At 36.5% G+C, this 22,554-nt stretch overlaps 1 protein-coding gene across 1 annotated transcript in view; it reads right to left on the minus strand.

Annotated features, from left to right (window-relative positions):
* The window catches only part of fhod3b (formin homology 2 domain containing 3b), a 181,231-nt gene that overhangs the window by 74,479 nt on the left and 84,198 nt on the right, over positions 1 to 22,554 (minus strand). The window contains 1 exon segment of the mRNA XM_058746369.1: positions 2,528 to 2,595. Within this exon segment, the coding sequence (XP_058602352.1) occupies positions 2,528 to 2,595 (68 nt within the window).

Here is a 22,554-nt window from a genome sequence, read left to right on the forward strand (position 1 = left end):
TTTACTTTGTTTCATTACTATGACTTTATATCACTCATAATCTAAAGATTGCAACTTTGTATCTCACCTTTTTAATTTGCAGTGTTTTACAATAAACCCAAGCTCATAAAATAAAAAAAAAATGTGTGTCATTTCTGTAAAATCATGCTAAAGGTGATGATTAGGCATTCAAACAACCTTATCTGGTTGTTGTAAACATTGCTGTTATTTGGAAATTAAATGTCCGATAAGAAGCGTTAAAAAGTTAATGCTCTATCACATTTGAAATTACATACCACCTACACTAAACCCTACCCATGAAACGAAAAAGCATTTTCTGAAGTAACCATGCCATTTCAGCTTGCTTCTACAAGTCTTTAAGCTTATTTGAAGCCTTATTGCGACTTGTGTTACATGGCGCTCATACCCATACTCTCTGCATCTCAACTGCAATGCTGTACCGGGTGAGCTACCAAGCAAGTTTACTACATTGGAAAAGACATAGATCTGGTTATGTGACGCAAATGCTAGTTTACAAATAATGCACTATGGTAAAAAAAAAAAAGAAAAGAAAGGTGCAATCAGGTCATAACAGTATTGTGGAAAGAACTGTTGGAAGTCTTTATATAATATGAGTCTTTATTAATTGTAATCTGTCTAAGTAATTATAATTTGCGTGAAAATGAAATAAAAGTTTTTTGTTTCGTTTTTTTCGTTTGTTTTGTTTGTGTGTTTGTGTTTTACTTCCACTAGTGCTCTAAAGAGAATTTTATGTATATTTACATGGAGTTTTACAAAAATGTAGGTAATGTCATGTTTTTCCAGTGTTTTACAATAATCAGAATGTGACTTTATTATATCTAGCTTTATCTCACGATTACCTTTATTACTATTATTTTTTCACTTTGATGGAGAAAAACAGGCTCCTATAGTTTCTGGCTTCATTATTAAGACAAATAGGGCCAGTTTTACTAACAGCTTGCGCCAGCACAAACCGTCTTTTGGCGTTAAAATTGTACTGTCAGGTTTTACTAAAGACGCGCAGTGAAGAATTAGCACTGAAAAGGCGTGTACAATGTTATTTTTGCGCCTGACCTTATTGAATATGCATTTCTAGGACTTTCCCTTTCAGACGCACAAGTTATGGGAGGAGAGTATTCAAATGAATCACGCAACGCGTTTTACTAACGTTTGCACTCGTCAAATTACTGGCATTTGTGCCATTATTTAACGTCCAAAAAAAGCATGTCTTAAACTATTTTGCGCTTGGTGGCTGCAATTTGTTGGTAGGAGGAGGCACTGCAGGGAACAGAGAGAGCATGGTAGAAGGGAGAGGATTTTTTCAGAAGTATTAATTTATTTTGAATGGCAGAAGAACACATTGTCCGAACATATGATTTGCCAAGCCATGTTATTTTTAATTTGCTTCAGGAAATAAAAGACGACTTTTAACCCTCAACTAGGAGTCACGCAATACCAGCTCTATCGAAACCTCTAGCAAACCTTCATTTGTTGGCCTCCGGTTCTTTTCAACGTGTGGCTTCTTTATTTCTTTATTCTTTATTTGAGACTACATATTGCGTTGGTCGATATGTAAATGATATGTCGTGTCTGTGTTCGCAGAAATTTCCCCTCCCATCAGCGCTGTTTTGGAATTGCGCTCTCACGCTAATTTGCCCTGTTTAGTAAAACTGGCCGATAGTGTGCATGTAATAATTGTTAAGTTGCATATATTAGCAAATTCTGTTTAGATTTAATGTTAAACAGGAAATAATCGAGGCGTTTGTCAGAGAAGGGACAGAGCGGTGTGGAATAAAGGTAAATTATATGAAAAATAATGCGTTTTTAAAAAAACAAAGCATGAACACATGTTAGACTGCACACCATAAACACAATCAAGCCTAGAAAAAAAACAGTAAACCACCCCTTTAAATTCTAAATCATACAGTGTGCTCTTATCTAGCTTCATATGTAGTTAGCTATTTCTTGTTAGCATTTTGTATTGTAGCTAATTAGTTTTTAGCGTAAAAAGGTCAAGTTCAACTATGAATTATGAGTAGTTTGTAGCCTGACAAACTAAATTTCAGAAGCTTTCCCAGCAAAGTTGTGTATATGCTTTCACAAAGCTAGCAAGTATGTTTATGTTTGTTTCTGCTCCAGAGTATTTGTGTGTGTTTATGCATAGCCTCTGGCAGGTTTAAATTACACACTTGTTGACAGGTGTGAAAGTTTCAGGTGCTTTTGCCATTAAAAATGCTAAAACGTTAGTGGAAAGACATTTAATCTCATACACACACACAATGCGGTGGTCAGACATGGTTTCTCTAGAGGAAAAACAGTAGCTTCCAGCACAGCTTTAAAATCAATCAATGATGGAGACTCCAGCTTTGGTATCTGGCAATTTCTGTGCAGTTAGAGAAATTCCAGCATAGCCGTACAGCTGAAACATGCATGAAAACACAGACACACACTCACACACATGTGCTGCTGACAAAAAGACATTAGCAGGTGCTCTGCGCTAATGCTAAGTCGAAGTGGGAAAGCTTACCTGAAAGATTTGCTTGAGAGAGAACAGCGCTCTTCGCAGTTCACGTCCGGTCGAATTGTAGAGCTTTTCTGCAGGAGAAAACAGGGAAAAGAGATTTGAGTTGATCTTCATGTGCTTTACTTTCTAACATTTGTGAGTTTAGATGGAGCCTTTTGGACTATTTTAATATATTAAGGGGACATATGCTCCATAACCCAAGCACTTTGAAGCTCAGGTGAAGAACTGTGCTTGTGTCATTGTGTTTACTGTTCAAACTGCAGTGCTTCAGTCTGCCAGCGTGTGGCAGGGTTGAGTAGAGTGATGTCTGTGTGCATTAGCGCAGTAGCTAAAGACAGACTCAGCCTCTGACTCAGCACCTATGAAAAAATGGGCATGCATCTCTCTCTCTCTCCCTCAGTATCCTTGATTATCTCTTTATCGATGGCTCTGAGGAGCTGTATACGGAAACCACAGGCTGAAGCTCACAACATACTGTGCTCTCTCTCCATTTCTCTTTCTCAATGTGTCCCCAAAGAGAACTCTCATTAACATTCCGACCTCAGTATTGGCAGCCTGAGAGTCCAATTTAATCTTGCCTACTGCTGAGTGTGTGTTTGTGAATGTCAGACTCTCTCTCTCTCTCTCTCTCTGTGTGTATGTGTGTCAATGCAAGCTTTTGCATGCGTACATTATTATATGCATGTGAGAAGGAATACTAGTCTATTAACTAGCAAATATAATACCAAAGTAATGTCATCTACACCATATGTAAGGAAGGTACAAAAATGTTTTGCCAAAACTGCCAATGGTACTTTTCATTAACTGCATAAAATGTATAATATATAGTGGACACATAACATGTAAGCCTAAAAAAGTTACTTTCCATCTGGCAATTTGTCTCACATTTGGCTTTTATTGATTGAATTCTGGTCCCGGTATGGAGAAAATAAGTTCCACTAGTTTAATTCTCTATATCCCCAATCGCTAAGACAGGAAGAGATGAAACTGCTAACAGGTTTCATTGCTAATAATTACAGAAATAGAATACTCCATACAGGAGCACCATATCCACCCTTTTTATAAATATTCTCAAGTATTTCAACTGAAGTCTTGCGTTTATGTGCCAAAGAGGAATTTTTCTTCCGGTTCGGCTTTATAATTGGCCGGCACATTTCCAGAGCTTGTTTTCATATACAGTAACGACAGGGTTTTGTGTTGGGTTTGACAGGACCACACCACTGTGATTTACCTCAGGCATATGTTTCTGTTGTGGGCCTCAACAAATCATGTGGAGCAAAGACAAGAACAGCATGAACCAAAGCCAGTCATCTTACTTTTCAACCAATGTGTCAGAACTTTAATCTGGCTTTACTCAAATGTAAATCAAAGCCACCTCTAGGGAGAAAAGATCTCCGACACACCTGTACACCTCAAGATCCAGATTATAAAGAACAAAACAAACATAAACAAGTCTCTTTAAAACAACTTGTCAAAAACATCCCAGAAAAAAAAAAAAAAAAAAATAGTCAAACTGAACTTTAAAAGATTACCAAATAATTTTAGTAATGTAAACATTCTTTTAAAGGGACCATGTTCTTTTTTTAAGTGAAATACTTATAATCAACAGTCAGCATTTTGACCTCTCTCTAACATATAAACCAGAATTTTATGGTTTAAAACAGATGACAACAGATGACAAACCATCATTCATTTCGAACAGAAAGTCACATGGGGGCTGCACAAAGTTCTGATCCTGTTCAGATTCAGAATGTTTCATTCCAACGTGCATCTAAATATTTGTAAATATTGCAAAGACTACACAGTAAAAGTCTCAACAGATATGATTTTCCAAAAAAAAAAAAAAACAGTTTTCCAAGATATTTCCCTTGCAAATACCAATATGTAGAATGCAGGGCTCATCAAAAACAGATATTAAAGATGAAGTGTGCCACTAATGTCATTAACGGTGATAGAGAGATAGACCTTACTGTCACCACTAATCTCACAAAATAATGCACAGAAAATTAAAGGAATAAGATTATTGTGATGTTTATATCAGCTGTTTCGTCTCATTTTGATGGCACCCATTTGCTTGCAGAGGATCCACTGATGAGCAAAAATTTGTAAATTTCTCCTAATCTTTTCAGATGAAGAAACAAACTCATCTACATCTTGGATGGCCTGACAGCATAGGCACCCACGGAAAAACACAAGATAGTCTCCGTTCATTTTCACCAATAAGAAAAGGATTGCAGCTTGTACGACTTTATTCTCGTTTTCATAGTTCATTTGAGGCAGTTTTTGGCGTTATTTTAATTGCAAATGTCAAAAGTGCATTATTGTAATACGAGAGGGTGCTAGCACGAATCTCTCGCTTGCAGCAGGCTTGCGCTCCCATGTATAGAGATCATGGCTCTGCGCTCCCTCAGATATTACGTGTGTGCCCTCAAACTTTGTCCTGTGCTCGCGCGAATAAGTGCTTATTGTAAATAGGTATTTATTAAATCGTTTTATTTAGTGAACGCAGCTCTCATAGAAAGAATGTGTGTATTATTTGGTTACTAAATAATGTATTTGCAGTCTGTGCGTTTCACTTCAAAAGATAAATTTTGTGTAGTGAATTCATCAAACGCACCATCCAACGGAATATACTCTAGAAAAAAAAAAAAAACTAAAACCCAGTATTAATTACTAAGTAATGAGAATGAAATATTTGAAAATATTAAATTTGGTGCGTATGTGTATGATAACTTATCCCAGTTATTATTTATTCGTGGAAACAGCGGTGAAAATGTGTTTTATATTAAAAAACAAAAACAAAACAAAAAAACACCTGCAAGTTTGAGCATAAACATAAATCGGCGCCTGTGCCTGACAGTACATAAATTTTCAGCAAATTTTGTTTATTTATTTATTTATTTTAGGTGCACTGATGTTTAACTGGTGTCGAACAGGCTTCCTGTACACTCCTCCTGTCTGCCATTGGTCAAAAAACAGATAGTTCCGCCCTCAAACTCACACTATTGGTTGAGCAGTCACACTTTATTTTAAGGTCCAATTCTCGGCATTAACAAACCATTAACTACAACTTTTGCCTAAATAAACTCCTAATTTGCTTCTTATTAATAGTTAGTAAGGTAGATGTTAAGTTTAGGTATTGGGTAGGATTAGGGATGTAGAATATGGTCATGCATAATGCATGCTTTATAAGCACTAATAAACAGCCAATATGTTAATAATAGGCATGCTAATAAGCAACTAGTTAATAGTGAGAATTGGTCCCTATACTAAAGTGTTACCCGTTGAGCCAAAGTTGCCATGTCAGACTATTCACGATGCTCAAACAGAGCAATTATAGCACAAGAGTCATGTCACACTTTTCAGCGAATCAAAAATGGTGTACTTGCAGCATTAGGATGCACAGGAGAAATTCTTTAAAAAATATATATGTTTTACACTTTTAACTCTTCATAACACAACACCTCACGAAGAGTGGACATACAGGTTGAAAGACTTGAGGAATGATCTGTAGACGTCAGCAGCATCTGGTGGTAATTTGTTCTCTTCCTCACATTTAATACCATGTCTTGTAAAATTACTCTCGGAATCAACACAAACAACAATAAAAGCACATTCTGTTCAAGCAACCTTGGACTCCAAACCTCCTCATCTCCTGCTGTCAAGAACCTTAAAACCATCTCTTGCAAAAGTCTCCATCCATCCTTTCCTCTCTCTATCCGGCATTTCTCTGATCCTGCTGGAATAGAGGAGACCAGACAAAAAGGACTGCAACCTTTACTCAGGGACTTCCATATTTGGCCCTCACTTTCTCTCTTTTTTCATGAATCATTTTCTCATTCAGAACTCAGTGTTCTCAAGAGTCAGCATTTTTTCTCTCTAACTCTACCTCTGATTCACCAAACTGGATTTCAACAAACTAGCATTTTCATGACTACTTACAAGAGCTTGCTAGTTTTTGCTAAATCATTGGAAATTTTAAAGCGTAGTTCTAAAATCTGCTACCCATCTTTTTTTTCTGCATATTTATTTTGCAGCAGGGAAAATCTAAACCCACTCTAATGGAATACTTTGTTAAGACTGATTCATATCTATGACATGTGAGTCAGTCTTTTTGAAAGATTCATTAAAAGAACTGTCCCAAAACAGTGATTTCTAAATGATTTGCAAAATGAGTCGAGGTTTGGCTGATTAGCATGACCTGGTTTTACCCTGCTGGTGTATGCCACAACACAATGTTTCCTACAGAGAGAGAACATTCAAATTAACAAACATTAATAAGAACTGGTTCATAAAAAACATTTGTTCATGAGTCAGATTACACTTGTAGTTTTTTCTGATTCACTAAATAGAACCGACTCATCAGAGTCACTCACTTAGAAATCAAGTCATGTTGTATATTTTTGATTCATTAAAAAACTGGCTCATATGAGTCATTCCTTGAGGAATCAGGCTATAATGTTCATTCTAAATGTTTTTGATTCACTAAAAAGAACTGCCTCATAAACGTCTTTCATTTAGGGATCACTATATATTAGTTATGCAGTATGTATTTGATTCACTAAAAAGAACCGGCTTATAAGAGTCACTGATTTAGGAATCAAGATGGTTTAATCAAGTTTTATGTTTTTGATTCAATAAAAAGAATTGGTTAATTAGAACCATTCATTCGGGAATCAAACTGTTTGCACATTCCTATTCTTGTTCTATTATCTCACACAATGTACCACCGACGTAATCACTGTCTCTCACGTTACCCAGAATTCACTCCACACTCACCCAAGACCTCCATCCTCCTGCTTTAAGCCTGTAAACTGGCAGGCTGGAAACAGAGCCCTGTGATCACTGGAGGATGAAGGGTAATGAAGAGGAGGGTGAGCGTGGGATCATTTCTCACGGACCCTCTTACTGCCACACGGCCCAGCGGAGACAGAGAGCTCCAGCGATCCGCAATCAGACGCGCTGATTCAGCTAATCTCCAGTTCCTCTCTGCGGTTTCTGGATGAGTCTCGTGAATGTGATGATCACAAAGATCACACAGTGACAAACACACTCGATCTCTCCACAGTCATAAAACCACAATCTCGACATGGATCTTGTTGTATCATGCAATGAATCCTTCTCTTGGAATGTGTGTGTGAGACCGGCTCAGTAATTTTGCTACTGTGCTTGCGTGATCTCTCTATATGTTGGGTCAGACAATCTACTGTAATTCAGCCCTACACAGACTTTCTCCAATAAACCTGTCACAGAGTTATTCCCGCCTGTCATACGGCCATGCATATCTGCAGACCGATACACACACACACTTACATATACAGACACACACACAGCACAGGGAGAGTGAGGCCCTCCTTTAATGAGAAATATTTCAGCTCTGATTAGTTCCATACCAGCTGGCAGGGATAAGTGCCCGCAGTACTGTCCTCTGTCTCATCACGTTCAGGACGAAAAATAATAATAATGGACAGAGAGAAAGAGAAACAAAGGAGCCAGTCAGAGAGTGTGAGACAGAGAAAGCAAGGAAAGAGATGTGCATATTTATAGTGTATATACAGTGGTCCTAAAAAGTATTTGAACACTAAAGTAAAATAAAATAACAGTACTTTTAACAGTGTATACCAACTGATAAACTTTGCTTTGAATATCATTCATTTAAATTAATTTTAAACTAATTTATAAATATTACTCTTGCAATTATTATCTTGTAAACAGATTTATTTTGTACATTTTGTGGTATAGCTGCAGAAACATGCTAAATAAAATCAAATAAAATCATTATAATCAAATAAAACTAATAACATATCAGGCTATATTTATTGTGATACAGATGCAGACTTTTTTGGTATAGATGCAGAAACATACAAAACAAAACAAAATAATAAAATAAAATAAAATTTAAAACAAATATTCACAGCACTGTCCACTGCTCTAGGCAATTTTAAATTATTACCTGTGACAATTATGCAACAGAAGTAAATGCTGCTGTAAAGGCATAGAGTGCGTGATAACATGTAATTTGGAAAACTCACAATTTTCAAAACCGTTTAATGGTATTTTTGGAAAGATGTTTCATTAGAACAACTGCCATGTTTTTTTTGTTTTTTTTACAACAGTACAAACCACGAGCACACTGTACCACAGCTTTGTTTTCATTTCAGTCAAAAATTAAATACGCCATTAATTATAATCTATTGGTAGAACTAATAGACCAATTTGCCAATTCACATTAAACACTAAAAAGAATTATAATTGTGGAACATAAAAGAAGATCAATTAATATTTGATATTTTGTTCATTCAATGAAAATGGGGGCTAATGTTGTTTTTTAGACCCCTTTTACTCTCAATGTATGCACAAAAACCATTATATCAAATAATTTTTTGTGTTATATAGAAGTCATACAGGGTTGGAAAACCTGTAGGTTTCACCCCCATTTTGGGTTGAATTAACCCTTTAACAGTGAAAGTGTGTATGGGTTACATCATGTGACCTGAGGCATCGCAGTTCAAATATTATCATACCAATGGCACCTGCTGCCCCTCAGCAGCCCTTATAAAGGCTAAAGGGAGGGAATACAAGGAATGAAAACATGAATCAGCATTTACGACTTTACACATTTTTCAGTGCTTTCTGAGGTACAAGGTCATGTCTCCTCTGAAACCGGTGTGTGAACGCCTCCGTCTGATGATAATAATAATAATTATCCAGCAATAAAAGTAGGAGCAGTAATTTTGCTGCCTCTCAGTTGCCGTAGGGGCTGCAGGGAAGCGATACAGTGGGATCTGAATGGGAAAATCAGAAAACACACACATACTCTCGAGTGAGGTCTTCATAAATTGATGAAAATTTTCACTTTCATTGTCAGAACTTGTTCAAGCTTAGTAACAGGTTGTAAAAGAATCATTCTTTTGAGTCAGATCATTTCAGCGAATACTGGTCTGGTCACAAATGATTCATATGATTCAATTAATGACCGATTTAGTTCTTACGGATTCACAGCTGTTAACAGCTCAATGAAAGGGAAGACTATCAGTGTCTTAAATTTTTGTTTATTTCTCAAGTCAAGTTACTGTATGATTTCAGAAGAATTTGAATACAGCGTTTGAGTTGTGTGGATCACTTTTATAATATTTTAATAGTGCTTTTGCATTCATTTTGAAGCTTGACAGCTCCAGTCTCCATTCATTGCATTCAGATCAAGAAAGTAAGTCATATGGTTTGGAATGACATGATTACAGAATTAGATATTCCTTTAAAGTCAACAAGAAATTGAAATTCGAAACGTATTGCTCTAACTCTTAACAATCCATGCATATGTTTCATTTTTCATCCTTTTTTTTAAATATTTAATTCAAGTAACATAACTTGATCTTCTGATGAAACAAAAAAACTTTCTGGTGACAGATGTCAGACTTCTCCAATTATTTTATCAGCTTAAACTTCGCCCATTCCTTAAAGTCCACCTCAAGCTCCATCCAATCAAATAAAACGATGCATAGAACCAAGTCCTCACCCCACCCACCATTTATTTTGTTGTTTTTCCTTAATCCATTCCATTTGGATTTCCTTAAAAGAGGAAAAGATCTGACGCTACTTCCATTACATCGCAACTTTAAGTAAGACAAAACGAACAAGTCACCTGCATTATTTTCTCTCCCTCCACCTCTTTTGCTCTGTTCTTCATTTATGGAGAGACAACAGGAGTAATTACAGTGAAAACCTCCCCAACATGAGTGTGGGCTCGTAACATGCTGCTTTATGGCATGACAGGCTTCTCTGCTTTCATCCTCTCAGTCGGTCCAAACATGGAGTGGGTGATAGGTCAGAAAACGCAGATAAACACAGGCAGGTGGGAAACATTAGGCAAAAATGCAGGTAATGATGAGATCACTGAAAAGCGGTGGAAACCAAAACTGGAGAGGATTTACTGGGTGGGGCAGCGAGGGAATTAAACAGCTGTGCGTGTGAATGAAGATTTTAAAGAGAACGTTCAACGTGCGTTTGTGTGTGTGGATGTACATCCGATGTTAACTAGCCAGCTCTTCAACACAGTGTGTATGGAAGCCCAGCAACTTTTTAATTAATTTGTTCCTGCCACTAGAAGTTTGTTCAGATGAATGCTGTGCTTTGATGAGAGCCAGATGGAAGTCTGGTACTTGGCGTTTGATTAGTTTTAGCCTAGCATGGGCCACACAGGCAGAAAACAGCCCAACCAGCCATGGCTTCCACAAACTGTGTGCCATCACCTACCCAGAAGGTCATGCTCTCTTCCTGTCAGAAAACAAGAGAAAATAGGTAATAAAGCAGACAACCATCCTGCAGTCCGTTATTCATCAGCAACTGAGGCTGACAAGAAAGGCTCTCTCTTTTTATGGGAAAAATTTTGACTGGGAACAGAAGGCTTTGTGAAGGATTCATGATCAAAATGCCACCACGCCTGAATTTAAATAAAGCGTGAATTTGAAAACAACTCATAAAACATTTAAAACGGGGTGGATAAAAAGACTTGAAACCACATTAAGAAAAATGCAAGCAATTAGGAGTCATGTGTTGGCATACTACGTGGAATCTGAGGATTTGTAAAAAATATTCACAGTGTGCAGTGATTCATAAAAACAACTGGCTAATTTTAAGGATCTTTGATGTATGGTATATGGTAGGGGCGGATGATCAGCAAAAATTCAGGATCTATCACAAATGTCAAACCAAAAAATAACATTTTATTTAAGTCGTTTAAGTCAAAGTCATGAACATTGCCAATTATTACACACACACACACACACACACACATACACACACCATTCATTTTCATTTCTTCAGTTCTGAAGCATTAAAACTTGTGTATGGTCACACTTTAAGGTCCAATTCTTGCTATTAACAAACCACTAACTATGACTTTTGCCTCAATAAACTCCTAATTTGCTGCTTATTAATAGTTAGTAAGGCAGTTGTTAAGTTTATGTATAGCTTTATAAGTAAAATAAACAGCCAATATGTTAATAATAGGCATGCTAACAAGCAATTTGTTAATAGTGAGAATTGGTCCCTATACTAAAGTGTTACCAAACTTGTTAATATATAATATTTAAACCTCTACTATATGATAACAGATATTAATAATTGCAGAGGTAATCCAGTCAATGTGATCACTTCGATTTATGTTTTACGACTCTTCAGGTCAGAAAATTTCATTATTACATAATTTCAAAATTACATAATCATTACATAGTGTGATAAGTCTTTTTGAGTGATTAATTCAAATGAACCAGGTTACAGAGTCATCTATTTGTGAAAGTTTTGTTTAATCAATTCAAATTCAGATCAATCAATTCAAAACTTCAGATAAAAAAAAAAAAAAAAAAAAAAAATGTCATCCACCCCAATATTTTAAACACAGCTTCCAACACGACTCATTCCAATGAACAAAGATCACTTGTGAATTTGGTGCCGAATCCAGTTCTGGAGAGTCTGTTATATGACCACCAGACTCAGCTGTAGGATGCAGTTACAACACAAATGCACCATGCTGATACATGCTGACTCAAATGCAGTCGTGTACAAAAGCTTTCTCTTCCACTCCTCTGTATGCCAGCGAGAACTGTGAAACATGAAACCCCTGCTGAATAAGCCAGAGCTGATCACCTTTCCCTATTCTGATATTTTACCCTGGGATCGTGCTCGTCCGGCATATCTTTGCGAAGTTCCCATCAGACTGTGAAAATCCCTCTTCTACAAGCTGCCATTGTCTCTGCAGGAAACGTGAGACACCCATTATTTGTGTGTTAATAGATCGCTTATATTGTAAAAGTTCTACCCAAGTGACTTAAACAGGGGAGGGGAGAGTTCAGTAATTTTAATTGTTACTAGGTCAAAGATGGATCTGCTTGTGGTAAAACAGACATCCACAGGATCCCACCGAGATTTTTGGTGAGGTACAGTCTGACATCCTAGAGACTGGAGCTTTGGAGCTTCAAAAAGGACACAAAACTGTATAAATGTATAATAAATGTAGAAAAGCACTATATTCCGAGTCTTCTGAAGCCAATCCATAGCTTTGTGTGAGAAACAGACTGAAATTTGGCCATAATTTAGGGAAAGCACAATAATTACATCACAGAAAAAAATCAAGGAGATTTTGTTACAAATTAAACATTTTTAATAATGATAATGTTAGTTCGTTTTTTTTTTTTTTTTTAAAGGTTCACTTTTGAATTGGTAAATGAGTTATGAACTGTCTTTAATTAAAACGAAATGAACACCTTTATTAAGTAAGGATTCATAAAATTGATCAAAAGCGACAGTGAAGACATTTATAATAAAAATAAAATGCCATTCATTTGAAGATTCTATTCATCAAATAATTCTGATATAAACATGTATCGTGGTTTCCACAAATATGTTAAGCAGCGCAACAGTTTTCAACATTGATAATGATAAATAAATAAATAAACAAGTGTGTGTCTGACCAATAAATCAACTTAGAACCATTTCTGAAAGATCACATGACACTAAAACTGGAATAATGGCTGTTGAAAATTCAGCTTTGCCATCAGAGAAATAAATTACACCTTAAAATAAATTAAAACAGAACACTGTTATTTTAGTTTGCAATAATAGCTCACAATATTACTTGCAATATTGCATTTTTTTATCAAATAAATGCAGCCTTGGTGAGCATAAGGCAAAAAAAACATTTAAAAAGCTTACAGATCACAATAGATCATTTCAAACGTTTGTGTATATGACCATACAAATTTAACCAAAAAACTGGGCCCTCAAAAATTTGTAACCAATAGTGTAACACACTAACCCACAGAAGCAACGACAGGCAAAGCAAGTACATACACACACACATAACCACATTAGATGTCCTTCCCTGTAAACATGTACCAGGATATGGAAGCACATGCGCAGGGTATAGACTTCAGTTCGAGTGTATGTTTAAGAGTGTCATTCAAGAACAACAGATCCACAGGGTGCTGCATCAAACGTCTGGAGCACGGCCAGTCAGTAAGAACCTTTGGCAGCTCCTCAGTCGTCCTCAAAAGCTGTAGCGCTCTCGTTGCAGTAACAGATGCTGAAAGTACTTAATTGCATTTCAAAGCCCTGCGGTGCATGGCCCACTCCTGCATGCACTTATTTTCATAGCTGGAGCCTCGTAAAGTGCCGCTGTCCCCAAAAAATGCAGGTGCTCGCAGCCGCAAAATGAAGATTAATCATAGAGAGGCCCTGAGTTTGGGTCGATGAGCTGTTAGAGTAACATCAACCTGTTTTCGCTCTCTGTCGTTTGATCAGGCGTGTTTAAAAAAGCACATTTGATGGACAGATTTCTGTCACTGAATGTGAATTGCAGTGTGGTGGTTTCTTAGAGTTTAAAGGAATGAGTTATAAGCCAGCACAACATCAGGAAATTGGCTAAAATGGAGATACACACATGCCACGATTTGTGTCGGAAAACAGATGGGGATTTTATACACACACACACACACACACACACTCGAGCACATAAATATACACACAAGCCGAGAGAGTCATGTATTTAAGACACCTGGTGATTCTGGAGAATCATCCAAAAGTTTGCTCCAGTTTTCCAGTACGTAACTGTCAAAACGCTGCAGATCTGAACCAAAATACGGGTCTACAATTTCTGGGTGACTTATCTGGAACTTTCACTCAAGGCACCGATTCCCTCTTTTCCTAGAAGATGTCATAATGGAACATAAGTTCATCCAAGAGGAAAATAGTTCTGATAAGCTTCAAAGATCATTTGTACACACAGATCCACTGGCACAGTGCCATGAAACCAGCGTTGCTCTGAACAATATTGTATTGGTTGTTGTTACACATCTATTTGCATACATGGCTGTGCAATGTAACAGTTTTGCGCATTTGCATTTAAAAATTTATATTGTGAAAACAAACATTAATTTGCCATAATAAATGTGCAATAAACCCCATGCTAGTACTGAAAACAAAATACTGTACATGTATTGGTTCTTATACAAACGCACATCATTCACTAATCCTGAATTTTTGTTTACAAATATATCCAAGACTACTAAAAAAGTGTCGGTTCAAATGTCAACTCATCTTGTTGTTCTTAGTATAATTCTAAGCCGAAAAAGTATGAAAATACACTTTTAGGCCATAAATGAAACACTAGAGTTAGATAAGAATCTTTGTTCAGATATTATTGTAACTGTATAAATGGCCAATCTCTTAAATAGATGTGCTATTTTGTACCTCTCTAAGTCCTTTATAAAGTTCTCTTTCTTCTCATAAAATATTTCAATTCGAATCTATCATGTCCACAACCGTTTAGATGTCTGTGGTCATTTTTAAATGTTTTCATCTCTTATGCTCAGCTATACGGAGGCCCGTTTCTGCCAAAAAAAAGAACTCTTGCAATTCTGAATTATTTCTCTGAATTATTTCTCAGAATTGCATTGCAATTGCACATGACTTTTTTTCTCAGAATTGTGAGATATAAACTCACAATTGCGAGTTATAAAGTCAGAATTGCAAGATGTAAACTCGCAATTGCAAGAAAAAAAGTCAGAATTGTGAGATAAAAAGTTGCAATTACCTTTTATTATTTTTAATTCAGTGGCAAAAACATGCTTCCATACACCAACGATGCATTTGTTTGAACAAAAACAGTAGTGATTCCTGACAACAACAAAAGTCTTACTGACTCCAACATTTTGAATGGTAGTTCATTCTTTTTTTACTCAATTTGTTTTCACGTAACAAGCAGAATAATGTACAGTCTGCAAAATAAACCTCTCCAGGGTGTATCTGAGTCCTGATAATGCATTATATTGACTAGCAAACCATACAATACTCTTTCAATAGATCAAGCTATTTGAGAAAAATACTGTCTATCCAACCTGACATCCTCCTATAAGAGACCCTCATTGTGTCAGCATACACATTGCCCTCTCATAGATACCCAAGATAATGCATTCCACCTGCAGGATTCACTGATTCATCCAGCATCTCCTGTTCACTGATACAGATCTGCACTACGGAAGACAGGAAAAGTCCAATTTGAAGCATTCATTTATTCTTCTGAAGGGTTTCGCAAGTCAATCGCTGATCAAAAACATCGTTTGCACTGTCTACAGTATCTGCAAAGCAACGAGACTCAACCCACCCCCTCATCAAAAGCAGTCCTACCATAAATCACATGAGCAGTCTCTCTTTTACACAGAACAATACAGGACAGTAACTCTGTAATCTGGGCAGGAGTTTTGTGCAAGAATGCAGATCCTTTAAGATGGGATTCTGGGATCAAACACGGTCATAAACGGGGTACATGTGCAGCTCAGGCCATGGGAGGGTCTCTGTTTCCATTGGGAATCCGCAGAGGAATAAACAAAGACACATGTTTGACGACCATGGCTTCATGCAAATGGACATACGCAGCTTAGCACGTGCAGTAGACACAAAAACTCCCAGAATTCCCTGTTCTTGTTCAGTCAGCGAGAGAACTTTCACCTGACAGAAAGCAAACAGGTCTCCAACTTTCCAGAAATGGAATAGTGTGAAGGAGATAAGATCTGTGGACAAAAGAACTTGTCAGATTGATAACATTCCAAGAAAGAAAAAGTTCCTGTGTCGTTCTTCAGAACAAACATTCAATGGTAGGACTGGGAATTGTTTCAAAAAATAATTCATTCCACCACTCGAGAATCGAGAATCGATTCCAAAGGTTGGAATTGATTCAATTAAAGGGAATCAACTTCTCTTTAATAGAGTTTTTCACTGCAGTAGATAGATGGTCATTAATTTGTCTCTTGGTTGCTTCCTTATAGTGATCGAAAGTCAGATTCATTTCCCAAATTGGTTCTTTTGACAGGTTCATTTCATTTAATTGGTTAAAAAAAGGAAAAAAACAATTGCAGCCGTTCTTTTACATCATTGTGTATGTTGTTAACAACTTTGTGTCATATCATGTCACACTGAAACATTCACATAAAGCCATATGTGTGAATGCATATTGCTCATTATTACCTTTCATTTACTTAAGTTAATGAGGTTTGCTTTCACTATTTAATTATGAGTTCCTGCTTGTAGCATACGACTGACAAATATTGATTAGTTTACGTTTTGGAAAAATGTTAAAGTTTTGCACGCAGAACTGTTCTAAGTGTCTAAAGTATATAAAAAGAATAAACTAGTCTCATAAATTCCATGATTTAGCTTAAAGGGTGAAACTGCCTTATTCTGTTGTCCACAATGGAAGTTTCTGAGCATCACTCCGGACTCCAGAGATAACAGATGCTGATATTAATCAGTGAATATTAAGGAAGGAGGTAAGTCTTCATATAATGTAGTCACAACAAAATTAGGTTAATGTCACTGTAAAATCAAAAACAATCGAAATCAACAGCGAGGAACCAATTCCTAAATCAATTCCAGTTGAATCCAGAACCAGAAACAGCCTACTCAACAACACTAAATATTGTCTCTAAATATATTAAATGCAACTAAAAAGCAGAAAATTAATGGAGGTAAACGCTGCAAAATATTTCAGAATTTTTTTTTCCCAGACTAATTAAAACACTCTTTTTCCACATCGTTGCGACTCTTGGCAAACTTCGACGCCTGGTTGGCCAAACATAAGGCCCACAGAAGAGAACTTATTTCGGAGCATCTAATTGTTAATAAATAAGCATGAACCGTGCTGCTCGTCAACTAAAGAAGCATCTGTCTTGAGACAAAGCTCTGGGATTGGCCGTGAGCCCGTACTGACACACAGCAAGGGGACCATCAATACTACAGGGTCCTTCAGCCAGCACTGCTGAAAGGCCTGTGAGGACACAGGGGCACACATGACTAACTGCCTTTCCAGTTCCCAGGCTGGATTTACAACCATGCAGCAAATCAAGCAAGATTCAAAATAAATCTGTCACAAATGAGGAAACGAAGGATCATACAGATTGCAGAGGGACAAGACAGTAATAACCGTATATTAGTTGCATTCCAAAAGTATGTCCAAATGCAAATGTCTTCCGAGTTGGAAATGTCTCTTTTTGAAGAGATTGCACAGTCTACTTCAAAATTTGTATGTAGTCTCAGTCCCAGACAGCTTGTCCTTGAATCATCTCATGCAGATTTTGCAAATAAAATGGTAAGATCTGGCAGAAATAGACATGATTGGATGGATGCTATAAGTCGGGATGCACTGTTTTTATCATTCTGCTTGGAAACAATGTACCAGTTTAAAATTACTACAGGTACCTGGAAAGAATTAGTTGCTTCATTTTCAAAAGCTTGCATGGTTTGTTGCATCAGATCCATCAGAGAGACGAGTTATTGTAAATTTATGGCGTTACAATATACACTACTGTTCAAAAACTTGGGGTCAGTAAGATATTTAAAAATTTTGAACACAAACTATGGTTGAATGTCAGTCATGTGACCTATATCTGTCTAAATGGGCAGTTTCTGGCCAGAATAAGCCAAAAGTTGAAAGTTACAGAAAAAGTAGCAGCCTAGCTGAATTACGTAAAAAACACAATATACACACTGAACTAAACCAGGCATATATGAACTAGAAACAATACAGATTTGCATGTCAAAGCTTACTTTTTACCATATAATGAATTATAGTGCACAATAATTGCTCTTTTGAGTAGAGCAAGTACATTAAAGCCTGTCATCAACCCAAGCACAAGCTCCATTCTTCACCACAATAGTAATAACAGAAACTCCAAATCCCGACATAACAAACACACAAAAATAACACTTAATTCAACATTTACTTTACCCATCCAGTCCCATGCAAAGCATGCTGGGAACTGGAAATCCCCTACCCGGTTTCAGCAAAGCTACATTAATGCCAACAGACATTATTCATGTAGGCCCGATGCAAATGGATTAAGTACACTTCTGTTTTACCAGATTTAATGGATTGCACCCAATGAAATTGTGATAAAATGTTCAAAGTCAATTGAGCAGGCAGCAAAAATCTCAGTTTTCAGTGCATTTGCTTGGTCTATTTGACCTGCTTTGTGATATCAGTGAACATTAGAGCTCAGGGTGTTGATGTGGTAAGCCAGCGAGGAGGTGAAATGCCTGTGCTGCATGGAGGGAATGCTGTTGACAACTGCTCTGCTGTGAGGGGTTAGAAGAGCAGCGCAGGGAGCCAACTGAAGCAACATCTCAATGAATGAAATTAACTGATTTAATCCAGAATGTTCTGTAATATAATATAATATACCAAAGTTTGTAAAAGTATAATACCAGAATATATAATATAATAACAAAAGTATCACTGTTTCCACAAAATATTGGGCATATTATTAACTGCGACCATAATAATAAAGGTTTCTTGAATTATTTCAGACTTAAAAACTGGAGTAATGGCATAATGGCAGCCGAAAATCTAGCTTTGCCATCACAGGAAAAAAAAAAAAAAAATTAAATGGAATAGAATTTTTTTATTATTTTTATTTTTATTGTAATAATATTTCACAATATTACTGTTTTTTTTTTTTTTACTGTATTTATGTTCCAATAAGTGCAGCCTTGTTAAAAGTCTTCTTTCAAACACATTAAAAAAATCTTACCAACCCCAAACTTGTGTACAGTTATGTGTAAATGTAATTAAATATAAATAAACTTAAATTTATATTAACAGATAAATATAAAAAATAAATAAATGTACTAAAACAAATTAATATAATCATACTTGATAAATAAATATACAAATAATTAATTTATATAAAAAATATCAATATAAGAATCAGAATGCAGTCAGTATAAAGAGATAATTAAGGGTTGTGCACTGTCTCCATACATAACAGATGTTTTTGAAGAACTGTACTCCAAAAAGTCATGGCACACAGCTGTCATTTATATATAAATAATAAAAACAAGCAATATCTTAAAACGCCTCATCAGTCCCTCCACTGAGGCTACATGTCTTTTGGGAGTCACTGAGGTGAGATAATCTATTGGCTTCTAAAACTCCATGTGACATGAACTCCATCACCATCCCACCCACAGCTTTGACAAGCAACTCCCAATGAATTCAAGCAATGAATATTATCAGTCCCATTCAGAGCCATTTGAGAAGAGGGCAATTTTATTAGCGATACATGCAGCCAACCGGCATCTAATAATGCCAAAGGCCTTTACAAGTTTCTGACAGCCAATTAGGCCAAAAAAACGTTGCTATAAACAACAGTAAACAATTTCCTCTTTGACAAAATAAATACAGCAATGGAGAAGGTGTTACAGCAGTCCTCAGGGAACCTCAAACCCCCTGGTCTGAGCCAAACTGCATATTGAAGTGCTGATAACAGTGCCATTCAGAGGAGCTTTGCTTGCGGAATAGGCTGCTTTATTTTGTGATGTCACTAAAATGGACATAATCCACTCTTGGCAAAGACACTCGGCCAACACTCAATGGGCCTTTGTCTTCCTGAAGATAGTTTGCCCATTTGGAACGGATTCACATCCAGTGTGCCAGTCTGTATTGCGTCTGAAGTCCTCACGCTCTCGCATCAACACAACTGAGAACAACTCTCATGGGAGGGTACATTGCATCAATGGCATACTTGTTAAATAACCTTATATTTGATATTTATTCACTTAACTGTTAAGTAATTATGTCTTTTTTTTTTTTTTTCCTGGAAATCATCAGATATAAAAAACATTACGGAAATAAACCAGCTCTTCCTGTTAGATATACTGATTATTTAACCAGGTTAAACACTTTTTAAACAATATACTGAGCCTATCTTGGGTGTGAACAATTTAATCAAGTTCTTAAAGTCATGCTTAATCTTAAAGGACTAAGTCTATTGGCTAATTAAAGGTAAATGCACTAGCTGATATGGTGGTTATCTTTGACTTGTATACTGACACCTATTGGTGTGAATGCAGCATGTGAAAGTCAGTTTTCTGATATTACCGTAGATTTTGAAATAATCCAGGAAGATTCATTTCTTCTGAGTGAAAATGTCAAAAAAAATAAAACAAAAATAGGGATCACCTAGATAAAATAAGGAGTTTTTGTCTAGTCATGTGACTTCAACATGGCTGCCCCCACGAGAGGGACCCACTCCATGTAAAATAATACAGTTTTTAATAGGTCAATGATATGAGTCTTCATCTCATTTGAGTGCACATTATTTTAAACTGATTTTAAATGTAGTATTTATAAAATTGCTTTGAGGAAATAAGTTACTTGCATTAAACTGTGATTAATGTTAGTGATTAATGTTCAATGCATTAAAAAGTAATGCAATGGATCTGTTAAAGCATTCATTTAAAGATTCTGCATTACTGTTTAACACGTTTAATGCATTGAATATTTACTTAATATTTTATGAATTCAGCATTCACTTAATTTTTTAGCTATACTTTGATACTGTGACAACTGCAATAATGTGATTAATCACAGAAAACTGTGCAGTTAAATAGTACGCCGTTTTAAAAATGATTTACAGCCCTAATTTTTATGTATTGAGTTACAATCAGTATACCTATAGTAACACAACATTATATTGTGAAGATGTCCTATGAAAACCTCAACAGAACAAAAATATGTATGAAATAATCTGAAACGGAATCACTGTTTATCACTGTAGCTCACATGTACTGTCCTACTCATTCGCTTTTCTTACCACATCTTTTCACATCTAAAATAATAATAATAAAAAAAAGACTTACCAAGCCTGTTTGCCACAGGGCTTATGTTCCTGCCAGCAATCACTCGCTACAGACTCACTGCATTTAGTATGTTGAAAAAGCAGCACTCCAGAAACAATAGGCCGTTTCTCAGAGAGAGAGAGAATCTAAACAAGTCTACTGTATTAGTACATTCTCAGACTGATTGAATGCTGTAGTTAAAACAATACGTTCCCATCATCTTCAGCCTTCATTCGTTATGTATTCCAGTTGTATTGGCTCAGATGGCAGCACTTCCGTAAGCACTTGTTGCAATACACAGCAAAGAGGCTGTGAAACTACAGTATCAGAGTCTCCTGCACAATAACTGCCCTCAAAGAGAGAGGGGGGAGGGGGTGGTTGGGCTGATGGGAAAACAGTGGAAAGGAATGAATGCAATCATGATGGATAAAGTTGAGAAAAATAACCCAGAAGACAGGAAAGAATCCTACCATGGCTAAAACCCATTCGTCTCTCAAAGAAATGTTCTTTTTCCTAAAAGAAATTTCTTTCTAAACCCTGAGATTATCTTTAGACTTAAAACAATATCCTCCTCAGCTGAAAATATGCATAATGTCAGTTTTTAGACCAAGAATTCCTTTCAGAATTCATAACCAAAGATCTTGCACTAAGAAGCCATTGCTTATTTTCACAGAGATCTCCTTCAACGATCCCATTTTTCTCTTCTATGTTCCAAAAACAAGTGAGCTACCTATGGAGGCAGCATTTTAAGATATCATAGGCATGTTCCTGAGGTGCAAGCTGTTACAAAAAGTAGGTAACTAACCGATGCTATCCTCTAACTCAAGTGTCCTTTAAAAACAAAGCCAATCCCAGAAGGCTTAGTGACAAGTTCAATAAAATAACAAATCTACACTTTTGAAAAAACAGCATATGCTGGTTAGGTGTGTTTTGAATCTTGGCAGCTGGTCATGAGCTGGTTTAAGCTGGTCATATGTTGGTCCTAAGCAACTAGTTCCTGCTCAGGACCAGCATAACCAGCTCGGGACCAAATAAGGGCCAGCTTAATCCTGCTCGTGACCAGCTAAGGACCAGCTTAAACCAGCTCAAACCAGCTGACATGCTTCAAAACATACCTAACCAGCATATGTTGTTTTGTTTTTTCAACAGGGGTGTTAACCACAAGACCTTATTTCAGGCAGTTAACCTTTACCGTTTCAGTCCTTTTTGTTTTTATGTTCTAAAACATCAGTAAAATCAACGTCCTAAACTGGAAACCCACTTTGGCAAACCGTAGCGAGGGCCTGAAGTGCTAATGGATGAGGAGATTGTTTTGGATAGAGGGACAAAAGGCACTGAGATGAAAAGAGAAGGTTTTGACC

Source organism: Onychostoma macrolepis, chromosome 16 (genome assembly GCF_012432095.1).
Source record: "Onychostoma macrolepis isolate SWU-2019 chromosome 16, ASM1243209v1, whole genome shotgun sequence".
Taxonomy (NCBI): Eukaryota; Metazoa; Chordata; class Actinopteri; order Cypriniformes; family Cyprinidae; genus Onychostoma; species Onychostoma macrolepis.